The following is a 19,026-nucleotide window of genomic DNA, read 5'->3' on the forward strand; positions in this document are numbered from 1 at the left end:
CAGTTCTGCTGTGGCCCCACTACTCCCCATTCTTAAGTGTGTGTGTGTGTGTGTGTGTGTGTGTTTGATCAAGCAGGTGATGGGAGCCCAAGCAACTTCAAGGTTCAAGGCCAGCGACTTCGGTCTGTCAACCCCTCAGTCACCACTGGTCACCATTCTGGCCCACTGGCCTCCCCTTTGGGCTTCCAACCATGCCTGCACTGCCTCTCCGTTCCATCCCAGCCCTCCCTCACCCTTCAGGGGGAAACTAATTCCACACTCAGAGACCACTGTGGGCGTCCCCAGCCCAAGCCAAGATAGCCCTCTTCTCCATCCCTTTGGAAAGGGGAAACAGCAAAGGTGAGCAAGAAACCGCCAGCAGGTTTTGACAGCTGCAGAGGGAAACTAATGGGTTTCTAAGGAAACAGAGAGGCAGCAGCCATTTTAGTGGCATTTGCTGTATGAAAAATACATAGACACTGACACCCGTCCCCCCACCCCCACCCGCGGCGCCTTCCCCCCTCCACGCTTCAGAGGCCCCGAGGTGAGGGGTGGGGATCAGGTCTCCCCGAGACGCAGCAGCCACCAGTCGCAGGTGGCCTGCCACCCGGGGTCGCTCCCAAGCCCCCTCCCTGCAGCGGGCGGGACCGCGGGACCGCGGGACTCCCCACCCCCGGGCGCCGCAGTGCAGCGCGGTCCCCGCGTCCCGCCCCTCGGGTCCCCCGCCCTCGCCGGCCCCCCGCCCGGCAGGCCGCTGGGCGCGCGGCGGGCCGGGAGGAGCGGGTCCGCGCGGCGGGCGAGGCGGAGACAAGGCAGCGGCAGAGCGAGCGCAGGAGGTCGCCGCAGCCGGGGGACGCCGCGCGCCGCTGCCCATCATGGTCGCTGCGCACGCTGCCCATTCTTCCTCCTCCGCCGAGTGGATCGCCTGCCTGGATAAAAGGTAGCCGGGGAAGGGTCCCCGCCGGGCCGGGCTCTGCGCGCTGCCCCTGCCAGGAGACGGCCGCAGGGACGCCCGCCGGGGCCGCGGGAGGAGGGTCCCCGAGCGGGGAGGGAGCGGAGGGTCCGCACCCGGCACCAGGGGACGCAGATCCCGGTCTCTCATGGGGCTCCCCGTGCACGAGATTTTCACACGTGGTGGAGAAATTGCGGCGCAGTGGGGGGAGCCCCAGCCCCGCCAGTTCCTCCCCCCCCGCCCCTCCTTGACGGTCTCCTCGCCCCCCGCGACTCCCGGCTCCGCGCTCGGGTCGGGGTTTATTTTCCTTGGCATCACAGGGCAGAAAAATAGATTCCTACCTTCTTCCGGCTGTTCAGACCCTCAGGGGTAAATAAGTTTTAAGGAGGGTGGGGGGAAAGGCAGGTGCAGAGTAACGTGCTTTTTTTTTAGTTCCTGAAAGCCAAGTGTGAAGGACCCAGTGGAGATGTCAAGTGCCTTCTGAAATTCTCAGCTTCTGCCCCCGCAGTCGCTTGCCCAAGGTCTGTGTTAGGAAGGTCACGCGGGAGACTGCTTTCGTCTTAATACCCTGCCTCTCGGGAAGGGACCCTTACTCTAAAAAATTAAAACCATAAAGCGTTGTAACTCCCGACGACAGCCCCGTGTTAAGGAGGGTGCTGTGTGTAACAGCGGACTGCAGTTGTTTTCAGGCTCTGATAGCATAATTTTCTGTTTGTCCAGATTGTGGGTTTAGCAGTAAACATTACACAGTATGTTAGCAATTATAGTTTATTACCCTGATTAAAAGGTGATGCATCTGAACTTTTAAGAACTGGGTAAGAAACCTTGCAGAGTGAACTGCCTCTGATTTTCGAGTTTGATGCAGCAGGGCAGTGATTCATGTCCTGCAGCTATCTGCATGACGTCTCTATTTGCATTTGTGTGAAATATTTTACGCTCTGCCATATTGAAATTTTTACACTTAGCAGATTCGTAACCAGATCAAACTTGAAAATCTTAAGCGTGACCTGCTTTACATAATTTACTATTCTAGGCCTTTGTTGAAAAAAATCAAGTAATTTGAGAAAAGCTAAACGTGGCTCATTTGAATAGCTTAATATATCTGAGAAATAATTTTTACTTTCAATTACCACACAGTAGCAAGATTTTTGGCAGGCAGTGCCCTGTTTACGTCTAAGATGATAGTGCTAATACTGAAAGAGTCGCATGCAATAAATAGTAAGAGAACTGAAGTGATGGTTATTATGAGGATGTTATTCCTCATACAGAATTATGTAGAGGAAGTAAGAGCATGAATAAGTGAAGAGCCTGCTAATGTGATAAGTAATCTGAATTTAATAGCTTAGGAAGGGGCTTCCCTGGTGGCGCAGTGGTTGAGAGTCCGCCTGCCGATGCAGGGGATACGGGTTCGTGCCCCGGTCCGGGAAGATCCCACATGCCGTGGAGCGGCTGGATCCGTGAGCCATGGCTGCTGAGCCTGTGCGTCCGGAGCCTGTGCTCCGGAACGGGAGACGCCACAGCAGTGAGAGGCCCGCGTACCGCATAAAAAAAAAAAAAAAAAAAAAAAAAAAAGTTTAGGAAAGATGAATTATCAAGGAAGAGAAAATCAAGTTCTTGTACTTATAAATAGTAAGGCTATCCTCATTATTTCAGATAATAGACTGCATATTTCTATTTGCAGAAATTCATGGCATGGCATTTTTTGAACAGTTAGTAATTCACAGGCAACCCTTTAGTCAATAAGTACTTACAGCAAAAATCATAGAGCAGTATTAACACAAGCTAACACAAGGTAACTAACACATTTCTTTTCATAATGTGTATTTGCCCAAACGTTTTTGTTTGGAATGGAGTTTTAGAACACAGTGCCACAATCTAATCTAATACTATAATTCATAATGGGGAGAAACCTCCGGGGGTGGAGTTGGGGGTGGAATCCTCCATAGATACTGAACCTAGCATTCCTTGAGTTCAGGAGAGTAGACAGATCAATAAATTAAGGATTTTAGGCCCAGAGCTGTCACCAGTCACAAGTTCTGATCTTGGACATGTGACTTTTATTTCCTTGAGTGTGTGAAAAATGAGGATAACACTGTCTTACCAAGGATTAGTGGGCCAAATGAAAAAAAATTATCATGAAAGTAATTTGAAAACTGTGAGGTGCCATGTGAGCATATTATTTTGTGGTTTTAATAGAACCTTGCATTTCCCACAGTGTCGGGGCTAGAATTCCTTTGAAGGAGAGTTTAGGAGTGGCAGTCTCATTGTAAGAGGGCCTTGAGGTACTTGTTTTGAAGTTGCATTTTTACTTAGATTGTTAACTTTTTTGGGGAGGAGGAAGATTAAGGGTGCTGGTGGAAGTTGGCTGGGGAAGGCCCCTGGAGTCATTCCTTTTGGGACGCTGCCCTCGATATTTCTGAGAAATGCAGTCTTGATGCTCTGTTCCAGGCACTGTGTTGGGCACTGGGGAAGCAGGAAAAGAAAGATGAGCGTTGCTTATTGACTGAGGGGGTGGGCGGGTCGGGGTGGGACAGCTACATAAACAACTAACCACAATGCAACGATAAGTGCTTTAATGGAGATGTATGAGATGCTTTGGGAATGCAGAGGAGAGAGTCTTCAGCTCTGCCAGGGATGCTTCCCACAGGTTCCTGCCTGGCCCGTGGAGGTCGAGGGGAACTTTATCAGGCAGAGAATTCTGGGAGCAATGTGAACAAAGACACACAGGTGTGTCATATAAATATGCTCATTTCTTCTCAACCACAATTTCCTCTTGTAACCAAATCAAGAACATAGGAACATATACTCTATTTTTCTAAAACTCTTGATTATGGACATTTTCAAGCACACACATAAACAAAGAGGAAATGGTACAGTGATCCTTGATGTCCTATTTGGGGAAATGATGCTGGGACCTTTTCCACAGCTGGAAAATGTAGTTTAGATATTTGCATCATGCAAGTGGCATGGACAACTAGAAAAAGAGCAACTGAGGGGTTGACAATAAAAAGGGAAGTTAAAGTAGAAAGTCTGCAGGAGTAAAGATGTATGTAATGAACGTTGAAACAACTTTAAAAAAACAAGGAAAATAATCCCATAGAAATGTTCGTTAAGTGTGCCTAGGAAGTTGTCATAGACAGGCAATGCTATATAAGCTTGCATGTGGGGAGATGGGTTAAAAATATGCAGATATGTGGATTAGGTTGAAGAAAGAAAACCCAAAGCTTTTTATGTATCAAGCATCCAAGTTTTTGGACTATGGTGGGACCCAGAAGGTGAGAGTGTACAAATACTAATTATAAAATCAGAAAGACATTGAACATTCGGATGGATAAAAATACATTGAAAGAAGTCTCAACAGACAATATTGTTAAAGTAAAACAAGCTTAGTACTACCTCATTGATCTTACAACTTTTTTCTGAGCAGGGATGGTAACTAGAAATGTATTACATAGTACCCCAGTATTTGGGATGTAAAATGCCTTTTTAAAAAATGTGTTGGGCTTCCCTGGTGGTGCAGTGGTTGAGAATCCGCCTGCCAATGCAGGGGACGTGAGTTCGTGCCCTGGTCCGGGAGGATCCCATGTGCCGCGGAGCGGCTGGGCCCGTGAGCCATGGCCGCTGGGCCTGTGCATCCGGAGCCTGTGCTCCGCAACGGGAGAGGCCACAGCAGTGAGAGATGCCTGCGTACAGCAAAAACAAAAACAAAAACAAAAAAAAAAGTGTTGACCATTTTTTTTAACATTAGTGAAAATATTTTTTCCATAAGATTTTAAGTTTTGCCACTTGTGAATTTAAGAACCATTATAGGTCATAATTCTCATGGTTGGTAAGGGAGTGTTATGAAGGGACTACTCATATTCACAATACATATAGTGAATCGTTGCCAGTATTCATCACTATGGGGCAGGAGTTGGCAAACTGTGGCCAATGGGCCAGATCAAGCCGCTGCCTGTGTGTCTCCTGAGCTAAGAATGTTTTTTTACATTTCTGAATGGTTGGAAATAAACCACAAGAAGATTAATCTTTTGTGACCCATGAAATTTATATGAAATTAAAATGTCAATGTCCATAAGCAAAGTTTTATTGGAACACAGCCATGCTCATCTGCTTAAGTATTGTCTACGGCTGCTTTCACACTACAATGGCAGGAGACTGTGTGGCCCACAGAGTTTAAAGTATTTACTATGTGGATCTTTGAAGAAAAAGTTTGCCATCCCCTTTTACAGGTGAAAGAATCTACCTAAGCCATTGACAGAGAAACCACTGGAGATGAAAGTTGTCTTTGTCTGGGAAGGAGTTCACAATGTTTGGTTTCTTGTTCTTCAGTTAGAAGTATAGTGTCAAGGGAGGTTCTTGGCTGATTGGGTTGTTTGGGGACCACTGGTGATCACAGACCCAAACAGAAAATGAAGTTAACATGATATGGATGTGTGGAAAAGTTGTCATCTTTAAAAACAGCCGAGGAATTTAAAAATTGTTAATGTTTCTAAAAATGCCTCTTACATAGTGTCTTTGCATCTGACTTGATCCCCAAATAGATACTGAGTTAGCTATTTTTGATTGGGTTGAATGAGAGTGAAAGAAATCAAGGAACAAATTTGTTAAAAACCAGAATGCTTCATAGCAGACATGGTGAAAGAGGATGACTCAGATATCAAAGAAGCATCAGACATGGTCCCAGCCTTGAGGAATATAGAAGATCAAAGAAGCACGCAGAGCAGAAGGCTATCACTGGGGAAGGCTGATGTCTGTCTACTCAGGCAGGTCCCAAGGGATGACATTACCCAGGGTTCAGGACTGGCCTTACAATCTTGGAATGCTGACTTGTCAGCACATCAAGAATTAATACATTTTTTCAGGGACAGATACATAGGCACCAAATTCTCAGAGCCTGTAAAAACCAGAAAGACAGTTCATTAGTTTGAAAATAACATCAGAGAAGTGGATACTGACATCCTTTGGCTAATGTATTCCTTCTCTGGGCAAGCTGTATGGAAATCCAATTGTTATTAGAAGGCCATGTTATGCATTTACAATGAGAAGCAAAGCTGCCAGGAGATCAGGACACTTCTAACTTCGGGCCAGCTCATTCTCTTCCTAGAGCGACAGAGCCCGGGAACTGAATTGTAATCAGAAGATAATTCAGGGAATCCTTCAGGACAGTTTGGCCATCACCTCTTCCAGTTAGAGAACCATTCTATGTGCTCTCATAGCACGCTTTGTCCAACAATGTAGTAGCACAAGTCAGACTTCATCGCAATTGCCTATTGACTCCTTTTTGTGTGTCACTTGATGTATTGCTGTGTTGTATTGTAGTCATCATTTTATCTCCAGCTTCAGTGCAGCTCCCTGATTGTAGAAAGTGCTTATGGGATCAGGGTGAGATGGCCAGAGGCATCCTCCTCCTCAAGGATGGAGTAGCGTCTGCCACCATGAGGGCAAGTCCTTGCACGGGCCCCCTTTGCCTTGGAAAGGGCTTGAGTGGGCACCAGCATTTGCCTCTGCTGTTCCTTCTTTGTTTTCTTGACTGATGTGAATACTTTTTAAGAAATGATAGGGCATAGCTCTATTCTAATTTTTTTTTTTTTGGCGGTACGCGGGCCTCTCACTGTTGTGGCCTCTCCCGTTGCGGAGCACAGGCTCCGGACACGCAGGCTCAGCAGCCATGGCTCACGGGCCCAGCCACTCCGCGGCATGTGGGATCTTCCTGGACCGGGGCATGAACCCGTGTCCCCTGCATCAGCAGGCGGACTCTCAACCACTGCGCCACCAGGGAAGCCCCTCTATTCTAATTTTTATTTCTAAAAGTTTATTATGGAGAATTTCAAACTACACAAAAAGAAGAGAGAAGAGTATAATAATTCTCTTGTCCCACCCCCTCCCCCTCCAAGAGTCATCAGCTCACATCCAATCTTGTTTTATTCATACCCCCACTTGTCCCCCACCACTCCCAGGATTATTTTGTTGCAAGTCCCTTTTAGTATTTTTTTCCTCTGTAAATATTTCCATATATATCTCTAAAAGCTAGGACTCAATAAAAAATACCATTGTCATACATTTAAAAATGTGACATTAATTCCCTAATATAATCAAATATCCGAGTTCAAATTTCCCCATTTATCTCATAATATTTTCTTCTTTTTTTTTTGCAGTCTGTTTGTATTAGGATCCAAATAAGTTGTATTTAGTTGATATATCTCTAGGTCTTTTTTTAATCTCTGGATTCTCCCTCTAGCTCTCTCTTTTTCTTCCTTGTAATAAATTTGTTGAAGAAACAGGTTTTTTTTTTTTTTTTTGGTTGCATTGGGTCTTTGTTGCTGCACGGACTTTCCTCTAATTGGCGGCGAGCGGGGGCTACTCCTCGTTGTGGTGCGCAGGCTTCTCATTGCGGTGGCTTCTCTTGTTGCGGAGCATGGGGTCTAGGTGCTCAGGCTTCAGTAGCTGTGGCATGCGGGCTCAGTAGTTGTGGCTCGCAGGCTCTAGAGCTCAGGCTCAATACTTGTGGCACACGGGCTCAGTTGCTCCGTGACATGTGGGATCTTCCCTGACCAGGGATCGAACCCGTGTCCCCTGCATTGGCAGGCAGATTCTTAACCACTGTGCCACCAGGGAAGTCCCTGTCCCCTGTATTTCCTGTAAATTGGTATTTAGATCTAGAGCTTGATTGGATTTAGATATGATTTTTTGGCAACAATCCTTCTCAGAAGTGTTACTTGCATTATGAGTTACAGAATGTCAAGTGATCTCTTTTTGTGATGTTAGCAATATACTGTTTTTAAACTTTAATACTTTCAAGTTTAAAAGTAAAGATACTTGCCACTATCTTATCTACAACTTCTTGAGGGACATCTCATTGTAGCTCCAAAACATGGGAGCACGACATATGTGTGGAGCAATTAGAGTACAACACACCCTAATATGTAACCAGGGTTAAATTCTGTGGTGCGTGTTCTACCTGTCCTTTCAGGATTTTAGGAAAGGAAAGGTTCAGCCAGAGCTGGACTCCCTCAGATGAGAGGTACATGGGGGATGGTGTGCTCGCAGAGCAATGGGCCTGAGAGAAAGGTACTTGGTCCATCACACTCTTGATCCTGCAGCCTAGTCTCCTGGACACAGCCTAGGAGCCCGAAAGAGTCATCAGAGGTAGAGTGGTGCTCAGCAAAGCAAATTCTGCCTCACTGTCTTAGTTTGGGTTCCCCAAAATGGACTTCAGTCTCCTCCAATGAGGGCAGGATTGGAAGATCCCTTTTAGTTTGAATTTCCTATGAGTTTATAAGATTTCATAGCCCTTGCAGAGTAGCTGCTTCTTATCTTGTTCCACCTCCCCAACCCCAAGGTAGCTAGTTTTTCTTTAGTCAGATTGAGACCCATTTTTATGCACTTGAACAGTGGCAACGAAGAGTGAATTTTCCCTCTAGTACCTTCAATTCACAGTTGAGGGAATGGGAGAGGAGAGACCAACCGTCTTGGGAATACTGAGTGACTGAGGGAAGAGAAAGAGGATGGAACTAATTGGGTGGGGAGGATGACAGGGAAAGACCCAGCCAAACATAGGAAAGCAAACAATCTGACTGGCTGGAGTGGAGGCACTGGGGTACCATGTTTACTCAGCTGTATCCATGTGCATTGCTTGCTTCCCCTGCGTGAACAGAAAAACAAAGCTCGATTACTACCCTCTTTTCTCTTTGTGCACACTCTTCCTTGGAGCACCAATCCATTTCCTGTGCTTTAGCTGAGCAGATTACTTACACTCAGTATCCTTGGTTTATCATCTAGACCAGATGCATTTTTGTCTCTCTGTTGGATATTCCCACATCAAATATTCCATTAATATTTGGGGCAGACATTGTTTTCCTTCATCTACCTTTGCTAGAGAGGTAAGAAAAACAAAATACTTATCTTCCCAGCCTCTCTAGAGGCTAGGTACCCACGTGATACACTTCTGGCCAATAAGACACAGCAAAAGTCTGCTAGAGGCTTCTAGGATAGTTTTTGCCTTACTGATGAAAGATACAGATGTATTTGACACTCCTTTGCTCTCTTCCTTCTGCGTGGAATTACTACCTAAAGCCTGGGCCTATGGCAACCATATTGTAATCCCAGAAGGAAGGGCCAGGAGAAATACAGACTCCAGTTCTGACTTTGCTCGGCTTCTGAATAGATCAATAGTTGCCTACCTTCAGCTTTTTTGTTGTCAAGAAAAACACACCCTATTTCTAGAAACCACTCTTTGTTAGGTTTTCTATCATTTGCTGTCAAAACTATCCTTAACCTAACAAGTTGATATTCAGCTTGTCTAAAACTGACTTCATCTTCCTTAACTTCCTTTTCCATTAGTTCCTCCTCCTTACTTTCCTGTTTTATTAATGACACTACCACTCTCATTCTCAAAACTATGCATCACCTTTGTCTTCCCTTTCCTATGTCCCTTGTTGTACCTAACCAGTCACCAGTTCTTCTCTTGGCCTTTGTATTCTACTGCTTTGTTTTAGGGCCTTATCATCTGGATCTGGATCTTTTCATTGTTTCCTTATCCAATCTGTAAAGCATGATGTTTTCAAATCAACTTTGATGTAGCATCTGCCACACCTGGATTCAGATTCTGCTACCTCCAACCCTTTAGCCATGTGATCTTGGTGAAATTATTAATCTTTCTGAACCTCTGTTTCCAAAGCACCAAATGAGACTACAAATACATACTGTAGGGGCTGTGTTGAGATGTGTGGGCTAATACAAGTGTAGCTGCATGCTCTTCTCTAAGTAGAAAGCATAGTGTAGGCGTTGAGAGTTTGGGAGCCAGACCGTTTTGTTTCAAATTCCAGTTTTGATTTTATTAATGGTGTAACTTTGGGAAAGTTATTCAGTTTTAGTAGTTGTTTTGTAGATTCCTCAGGATTTTTTATCTAGACAATCTTATTGTCTGTGAATACTGGCAGTTTTACTTATTCTTTCTGATCTTTATGTCTTGTATTATGTATTTTTCTTGCTTTACTGTCTTGGCTAGGATTGCCAGGACAAAGTTGAACACAAGGGGTGAGAATGGACTTCCTTGAACCAGGAAACATTTCTTTTTTCTCTGTTTCCCCTATTTTTAAAAGAGTGGTGTAATATTGGTGTTATTTCCTCTTATAATGTTTTATAGATATCTTCTGACCAGGAGTAGTCTTTGTGGGAAATTTTTTGGTGACAAATTCAATCTCTTTAATACACAGAAGACTACTCAGGTTTTCTGTTTCTTCTGTGTCAGTTCTAATAAGTCGTTTCAAGGAATTTGTCCATTCATCTAAGTTATCAAATTTATTGGCATAGAATTGTCCCTAATATTCTCTTATTATCCTTTCAATGTCCTTAGGATATATAGTGATGTTTCCTCCTTCAAATCTTATATTAGTAATTTTTGTCTGCTCTCTTTTTTCTTGACTGGGCTTGCTAGGAGCTTCTCAATTTGTTAATCTTTTAAAAGAACCAATTTTTAGTTGATTTTCTCTATTGTTTGAGAAATTCAATGATTTGTGCTTTTTTACCCCATTTATCCTACTAGCTTTGGGTTTAACTTGCTCTCTTTTTCTGGCTTCTTAAAAAGGAAACTTAGATAATTAATTTTAAACTTTTCTTCTTTTCTAACATGAGCATTAAAGCTATGATTTCTCACAGTCAGCTCAAAAAAGGAAGCACAGTTATTTCATTATTCACTATTTACAAACAAAAATTATTTCTGCCAGAGAAGAACAATTAATCAAGCTATTAATATGCTAAGTAAGCATATTAAATAGGATGATACTGGGACCTGCTGACTTCTTCAACCTCGGAGAAGATATTGTGCAGCATGATGAACAATATCCTCCACAAATATCCCAACAGTGAATTCAGCAATGGGTTTCATAGGGCTCTCAATATATCTTGACAGCATAATGCCAAAGGGACATTGAAAGAGAGGATTTCTCCTGGGGGCCAATATGATATACAGATTTTTCATTGTTTAATTTAATCCTGAGATAGATTTTAGGCTGTTTTAGAAACGGATTACTTCTCTTTCAGAAAATTTTCCATAAATACTGTTTTTTCACATCTAAGCTGCTGATAATTAATAAAATTGGGTAGCAATGACTTGAAGTAATATTTTTCAGGAGATACCTGGAGTGCTACTGTTCTGTATTGTTGGGTAGATGAAGAGTTATATGACTCTGGACTTAGCCAAACATGGAGGAAAATTACATCCTCATTTGATAGTCAAACAAGACTATATGTCTTAATGGTGGTCCAGCCCTTCCCTGTGAAATTGTGGGGGCAAGGGTGTATTCTCAAGGAGGAATGTTGGTGCCTCTCTACACACAAATGGTGGTCAAGAGCCTGGCCCCTATAATTGTTACCATAGAAACTAAGGAACATGTGTTAATTGCACTGAAGCATTCTTAAAAGGAGTAGTATAATTTTCTGAAAACCCTTTTATGGAATCAAATTGTAAGATGTAGGCATATTAACTAGCATGACTTGCTCAATAGGATTATTACCTATAAATTGGTTGAAAGTTCAAAAACCTCTCTTTTAATTAAATGGGGAAGTACTTTTTAAAGGCCCTTAGAAAAGGCTTAATTGTTAGAGATGTTGAAAACAAATAGAAAAGACCTTTGATGGGAAGTAGACATCGCTTGGAACTTGATAATTTGATTCTTGATATTGTATATGACATTTCAATTCTGTTTAAACCTCAGATGAAGGCATTAATGTCTTGCCTGGTGTTCAGGCTCTGACAGCCTTATTCTTCTACTTGTTGATTGGCTACTTATTGAACATGTTACAGAAAAAGTTGAGTTCTTAAATCTTATATGTTTTCTTTATGCCCAGTGAATTTTTTTATATATATAAATTTATTTATGGCTGCGTTGGGTCTTCGCTGCTGCGCCTGGGCTTCTCCTTGCGGTGGCTTCTCTTGTTGTGGAGCACGGGCTCTAGGCGCACGGGGGTTGTGGTGCACCACGGCATGTGGGATCTTCCCAGACCAGGGCTCGAACCTGTGTCTCCTGCATTGGCAGTTGGATTCTTAACCACTGTGCCACCAGTGAAGTCCTTATATGTTTTCTTTATAAACTCTTTAAACAAACCTGAGATATAAGAAAGTTCTATCTCTCGGGTCCCTTGCCGAGACTACTTTTGTCACTCCTCTACCTTTCTCTTTCTCCCTCTGTCACACTCCTTTCCTCCTTCCTCAACCCAAATGTGCTGTAAGAAAAGGATATGATCTTAGTCCTCTCCTTTCCTACTGTTCATTCATTCGTTCAGAGATTTTACTCTCCACTTTCCATGTGCCAGACATTCTTGCTGGGGATAGGTTATTAAGAAAAACTGACGTGGATCCTGACCTCATGAATTTACATATTAGTTGGGAAGACATTAATTAATTCAGTCAGTCCTTCAAAAAACTATTTGTTGAGTACCTACTGTATGCTGGATGCTGTTCCAGGTGCTAAGGAATACAGTGGTGAACAAAACAGGAGAAGTTAGGTGGTAAGAAAGGCTATGAGGCCAAAGGTAAGAGGATATGGAGTCAGGGAACAGACACATCTATACTACAGTGGCAGATAGTGATAAGACTAATGAAGGAAAACAAAGTAGAGAACAGGGGAAGAAATTGAGGGGTGGTGGTGTTTTAGGGAGGGTAGGCAGGTTTTGGCAGAAGTCAAATATGATCAAAGACCTTGAATGAACTGAGAGACCATCTAGTATGAATTTACATCAGTGTAATCCATGCTTTACTAAATAGGTGGTTGAGGTATTTTAGAGAACATGGGTCAGGTAGTGCCCTTTTGTTTGGTTACAAGACCTTATTTTGAGAAAATACCTGTAAGATAATAGAAAAAAAAATATATATTGATTTCTGTCCCCTGTTCCTGGCACTGAGCTCCTAAAACTCTTGTCATTTCCTAAGTGACAAAAACACCAGGAGCATCTATTGTCCTAATGTTTGTCTCTGACCCTGTTCCTGATGCAGGGCTCCTGAAATCCTTGTAAATTTCTAAGTGATCAAAGTACTAAGAATGTCTTTTGTTCTACTGACGCAACTCTGGGTGGGCATCTAGATGGCTCCTGGATGGGGTCTGGTCACCAGAAAGATCAAGCCATGATTAGAAGCTTAGAATTTTCAGCCCTACCCACCCCCCATCCAGGGAGGGGAGAGGGGCTGGAAATGGATTTAATAATTGATCATGGCTATGTTAGGAAGCCTCCATAAAATCCCAATAGTAGGGGGTTCAAAGAGCTTCCAAGTTGGTGAACACATCCACACCCGGGAGCATGACACACCCCAACTCCATAGGGACAGAAGCTTCTGTACTCGGGACCTTCCAGACCTCACCCTATGTATCTCTTCATCTAGCTGTTCATCTATATCCTTTATCATATTCTTTAGTAAACTGATAAATGTAAGTAAGTGTTTCCCTGAGTTCTGTGAGTTCCTCTAGCTAACTAATCGAACCTGAGGAGAGGGTAGTTGGAACCTCTGATCTATAGCTTGATTGGTTAAAAACACAAGTGATGGGCTTCCCTGGTGGTGCAGTGGTTGGGAATCTGCCTGATAATGCAGGGGACACGGGTTCGAGCCCTGGTCTGGGAGGATTCCGCATGCTGCGGTGCAACTGGGCCCGTGAGCCACAACTACTGAGCCTGTGCGTCTGGAGCCTGTGCTCCGCAACAAGAGAGGCCGCGATAGTGAGAGGCCCGCGCACTGCGATGAAGAGTGGCCCCCGCTTGCCACAACTAGAGAAAGCCCTCGTGCAGAAACGAAGACCCAACACAGCAAAAATAAATAAATAAATAAATAAATAAATAAATTTAAAAAAAGCCAAGCATTTGAAGCCCTTTTAAAAAAAAAATTAAAAAAAAAACAAAACCCACAAGTGATAACCTGAGTTTGCCGCTGGAATCTGGAATAGGGGTGAGGGGTGCAGCCTTGGGGGACTGAGCCCTTTACCTGTGAGATCTGATGCTATCTCTGGGTAGATAGTGTCAGAACTGAGTTAAATTGTAGGACACCCAGCTGGTATCAGAGACTTGCGTGCTGTTTTGGTGAACTCCCCTACCACGTTTGGTGAGCAGAACTGGCAGAAGTGAAGCGTTCTGTGTGAGTAGTAAAGGAGACTCAGAGGAGAGAAACACGGTAGGGAAGAAGGAAGAAAGCTGAGTTTTTCATTTATAGTACCTAGAGCATATTATTGCTTTTGTGGATGTAATAGACACAGGTAATTTCAGAAAACGGTGAAAAGGATAAATTCTGAAATTTTGGTTTATCCTTCAAATATTGTTATTTAAAGATATTTAAAATGCTGTTCATTTAGGTCTTCATTATATTAATTTTTGAGAAAAAAGAAAGCTATCTCTAGAGAATTGATGAGCACCATACAGATCAGGAAATGTACTATCATTTAAATGAGTTTCGAAAGTTACTGTGTATATGTTTTTTTTTGTTGTTTTTTTTAACATCTTTATTGGAGTATAATTGCTTTACAATGGTGTGTTAGTTTCTGCTTTATAACAAAGTGAATCAGTTATACATATACATATGTTCCCATATCTCTTCCCTCTTGCGTCTCCCTCCCTCCCACCCCCCCTTTCCCACCCCTCTAGGTGGTCACAAAGCACCGAGCTGATCTCCCTGTGCTATGCGGCTGCTTCCCACTAGCTATCTATTTTATGTTTGGTAGTGTATATATGTCCATGCCTCTCTCTCGCTTTTCACAGCTTACCCTTCCCCCTCCCCATATCCTCAAGTCCATTCTCTAGTAGGTCTGTGTCTTTATTCCTGTCTTACCCCTAGGTTCTTCATGACATTTTTTTTTCTTAAATTCCATATATATGTGTTAGCATACGGTATTTGTCTTTCTCATTCTGACTTACTTCACTCTGTATGACAGACTCTAGGTCTATCCACATCATTACAAATAGCTCAATTTCGTTTCTTTTTATGGCTGAGTAATATTCCATCGTATATAGTGTATATGGTTTTGACCATGAATGCTGATGGCTGACTGATAGTGGTATCAACATCCCCATCCTACTGATGCACTTTTTGGTTTCATAGTTAGCCAGTTTAGTTTTATCAGTGATGAATTTGTCTGGTACCTCTGTGGGGTCAGTGTTCTCTTAAGACAAGCCTCTCAGACAAATATACACCAGAGCAAGAAAATGGTCCTGAAAACCTATAAACTTTAGCAATTTTCCATGTTGAGGATTTGTTCACTCTCTTAAACAACTTTTCTATCATTATTCTACCATCTGCCTTTTGATAATGTTTTGTATTGAATTCTTATATTTTCCTCATCAACTAATTAGATGATATGGCAATATACTTATAATTTTTTCATGTCAAGAACTGAAGACAGCTTAAGAGTAGTTAAGTGTCTATGTTGATGTTAAGGTAGTTGCATGCAGCAGACTCATTGTAAAATCTTCCTTGGTGGTACTTGAAGATCTGATTTGTGAGAGTTAGAGCTTTCTAATCAGTAACCAAGTTTTACATTTTATTTATGGAAAATAATTTAAATACTTAGACCAGGAATCCCTATTTAATTATCCAGGTCATCAGAGCATAAATGGGAAGCCCCCTATTGATATAAAAATGTGCAATTACAGAGAATACTGACGGGACCATATAATAAGGTGGCTTCATCTATAGGGCAGATCTCTGAAGCATGGCCAGACTTAGAGGCCAACTGGTTGACTGGGAATAGAAGACAGTTTTATTGTGCTCTTTCATCTTCTGTACATTATCAGCTTGTGAATGCACCTTATCTTTTCCTCAGTTGAATTTTCCATTATCTTTATTGTTTTGCTTCATACCTTTTCAGCACTTCATGGGATATTTATCTTAACAACTTTAGAGGCTCATTTTAGAATTCAACATTCAACAGATTAAGGATATTAAAGTTCATTTAAAAAACACCCGTTGTATTTAGGTGGTTAGTATGTTTTTGGCCTCTATCATTGGAAGTAGCCAAAATAGCCACAGGAGAAACAAACAATGACACTGCCCCTCAGAGAAGCTTACAGAAATCAAAAGTGGACATTACTTAAGCCTGATATTGTTTGGGGTTACCTGAAAGAGAATCATAAAGTAGTCAAATTGCAAAATCGAAATAATTAAAAAATTTGTATATCTTATTCATCACTTTTAGGGAAAGAGTATAGGCATTAGGGAGAACTGAGAGTGAACAGTAATAAAGTAAAACAATAGGATGGAATGATTTTTTAAATGCTGGAAAATTATCTAAAGGGAGCGTCTCTTCTTTCCATTTTAGTTTGGCTAACCTTGGTTTTCTTTTATTTATTTACTTACTACTGATTTTTACTTGCCTGTAAAAAATTTTGCAGCCCAATTCTGCCACCGAAGAATGCCTCTACAAATAGAATAGCATTTGAATTTCTTTCTTTTGAATCGGGACAAGCAGCAGAGGCATAAAATTGATGTTATGCGCTGACCTCTACTTACAACTATATAGCAGAAACTTCATCGACAGGAGTTTTATCTTGTAGGACTTCTATTGAATGAATTAAAAGAGATTTTAAAAAGTGAAGGGTGAGTAATAAAGGAAATTATAGGAGAAAAGAAAAACATGAAAATGTCCCACCGTTGTTTAGATGCTAAAGCAGGCATCGGAGACGGCAGCACGACTCCTTGGTGTGACACGTGAGCAGTTGCTCTCACCACATCCTTTTCTCTCCTTTGGTCTGTGAGAGCAGTTGCTGACTTGCAGCTGAGAGCTGACAGTAGGCACACACACCCTGCTTCTTTTTTGAGAGTGTTACAAGTTGACGCGTATTGACACGTCTTTCTCCTTCCCAGAGGGAATGACAGGAACTTATGAAAGGTAATGAACTGTGATTTGAAGTACATTTTAATTGGGGGCAAATCAAAGCATTTCTGGCTTATAATTATTAATTTATTTCTGCAAACCCTATCACCAGGAATAAATGGTCATAAAATTTTAGCGTGTTTACCCTACAGTAGTTTTGGTGTGAGTATTTTTTTAACCTGTTTGAGCTCATACTTTAAGATTTCATGCCTCTTAAAATTAACCTTATAGGATGATCATTTTCCTAGGTTATTAAAAATTCTTTGTAAATATAATTTTTATTGGCTGAAATCATGGATCATATGGTATACGTTTTTTCTTATTGTTGGACTATTAAGACATATAAAAATGATTGTTGCTGTTATCAGTGATGCCATCACCTTTTATATTCAGTTTTTTTGTTTGTTTGTTTGTTTTTGCGGTACGCGGGCCTCTCACTGTTGTGGCCTCTCCCGTAGCGGAGCACAGGCTCCGGACGCGCAGGCTCAGCGGCCATGGCTCACAGGCCCAGCCGCTCCGCGGCATGTGGGATCCTCCCGGACTGGGGCACGAACCCGCGTTCCCCTGCATCGGCAGGAGGACTCTCAACCACTGCACCACCAGGGAAGCCCATATATTCAGTTTTTCCTTTGTTTTAGATTACTTCCTTAGGATAGAGATATCCATAGAACTAAAATTAGTTAATGTGTGTGAAGAGGTTTAAGAGCTTTGATACATATCTTCAAATTACTTTTCATGAAGACGGTAAGATAGCTGCTATTATCTGTATTTTACAAATAAAGGAAGCTGAGGTTTAAAAAAGTTAAATTATCCGTCCAGGGTCACAAGGCTGGTAAGTGCCAGGGACCAAGTTGGGATGAAACCCCATTGCCTTTCCACTATAATGGTGTTTCAAGTATGTTCCTTGTAATGTTCATAGACAGCGCAAGGAAAAAAAAAGGCTCATGATAGAAAATGTGGGAAATGTTATTTGTGTCTTCTTTTTTTTTTTTTTTACCATCTTTATTGGAGCATAATTGCTTTACAATGTTGTGTTAGTTTCTGCTGTACAACAAAGTGAATCAGCTATATGTATACATATATCCCCATATCCCCTCCCTCTTGCATCTCCCTCCCACCCTCCCTCTCCCACCCCTCTAAGTGGTCACAAAGCACCAAACTGATCTCCCTGTGTATTTGTGTCTTCTAACTGAGCCCTAATCCCAGCACACCTCCTCAGGGCATACCATTTCCCAAATATTTTGGCCAATTACATGTTTTCTAAATTATAATAACCTCAAATTACCCAGATTTCTGAAAACCTGCTGAAACAAAGTTGATCAGACTGCTCTGTTTTAGAACACAAGATTAATTTCTGGATATATAACAATAAACAAATGGCTGAAAGCCAAACAGGATAGTTATTTACAGTGAGTCTTCAGTTATTCAGCATCATAGAGAAGTTCATTTCAAGTTTAATTGGAATAAATCTCAAGTTTATCCCAATTAATCCTCCAAACGGTGTAATTTAGTAATTCTGGTGGAAATGGTATTTAATGGTATTTATAAGTGGTATTTAATATAACTCCTTTTCTAAAGTATGCTGAGTATCATTTTCCTTTTACTTAATGACTGAGGCTCAATGTATTGAACACGTTAGCATCCTGTATTATAATATGGTGATTTTGAAGTACTTGGATTATGCTTCAATACCAAATGCCCCAGTGTTGCTTTGTTTTTTTTTTTTTAAGTTCTGCCTTTTTTTGTTTTACTTGCCTGACTCTTTCCTACCGCCCAGAAGCTGTCGCTCCTTGCTTGCTGCCCTTTAGGTGTCTGTCCCGTCTCCTTCCCTTGCACAAACATAGTATCCTGCTTCTGATCCTTTGGACTTAGAATCCAGGTTAACCAAGTTTATTGGAGCTGTATGTATAATATGAGTGCGTACATTTTGCTCCCGAGGATTTCTCTTCTGAGTAAAGTGTATGAATATCAGAGTTTTAGTATTTTTAGGTCTCAATTTTGGTTATACAAAGCCTTTTAAACTTAGGTGCTACATGATCTCACTTCTATGATTTTGTTTTATTTATTTATTTATTTATTTATTTTTGCTGTGTTGGGTCTTTGTTTCTGAGGGCTTTCTCTAGTTGTGGCAAGCGGGGGCCACTCTTCATTGCGGTGCGCAGGCCTCTCACTATCGCGGCCTCTCTTGTTGCGGAGCACAGGCTCCAGACGCGCAGGCTCAGTAGTTCTGGCTCACGGGCCTAGTTG

General features: G+C 42.1%; 1 protein-coding gene across 1 annotated transcript in view; it reads left to right on the forward strand.

The window, feature by feature from the left end:
* Positions 1–854: 854 nt before the first annotated feature.
* The window catches only part of RAPGEF4 (Rap guanine nucleotide exchange factor 4), a gene marked incomplete at its 5' end in the record, with an annotated part of 310,415 nt that continues 292,243 nt past the window's right edge, over positions 855–19,026 (forward strand). The window contains 1 exon segment of the mRNA XM_082631169.1: positions 855–919. Within this exon segment, the coding sequence (XP_082487295.1) occupies positions 855–919 (65 nt within the window).

The sequence above is a fragment of the Mesoplodon mirus genome, assembly GCF_964341445.2.
Source record: "Mesoplodon mirus genome assembly, chromosome: 8".
Taxonomy (NCBI): domain Eukaryota; kingdom Metazoa; phylum Chordata; class Mammalia; order Artiodactyla; family Ziphiidae; genus Mesoplodon; species Mesoplodon mirus.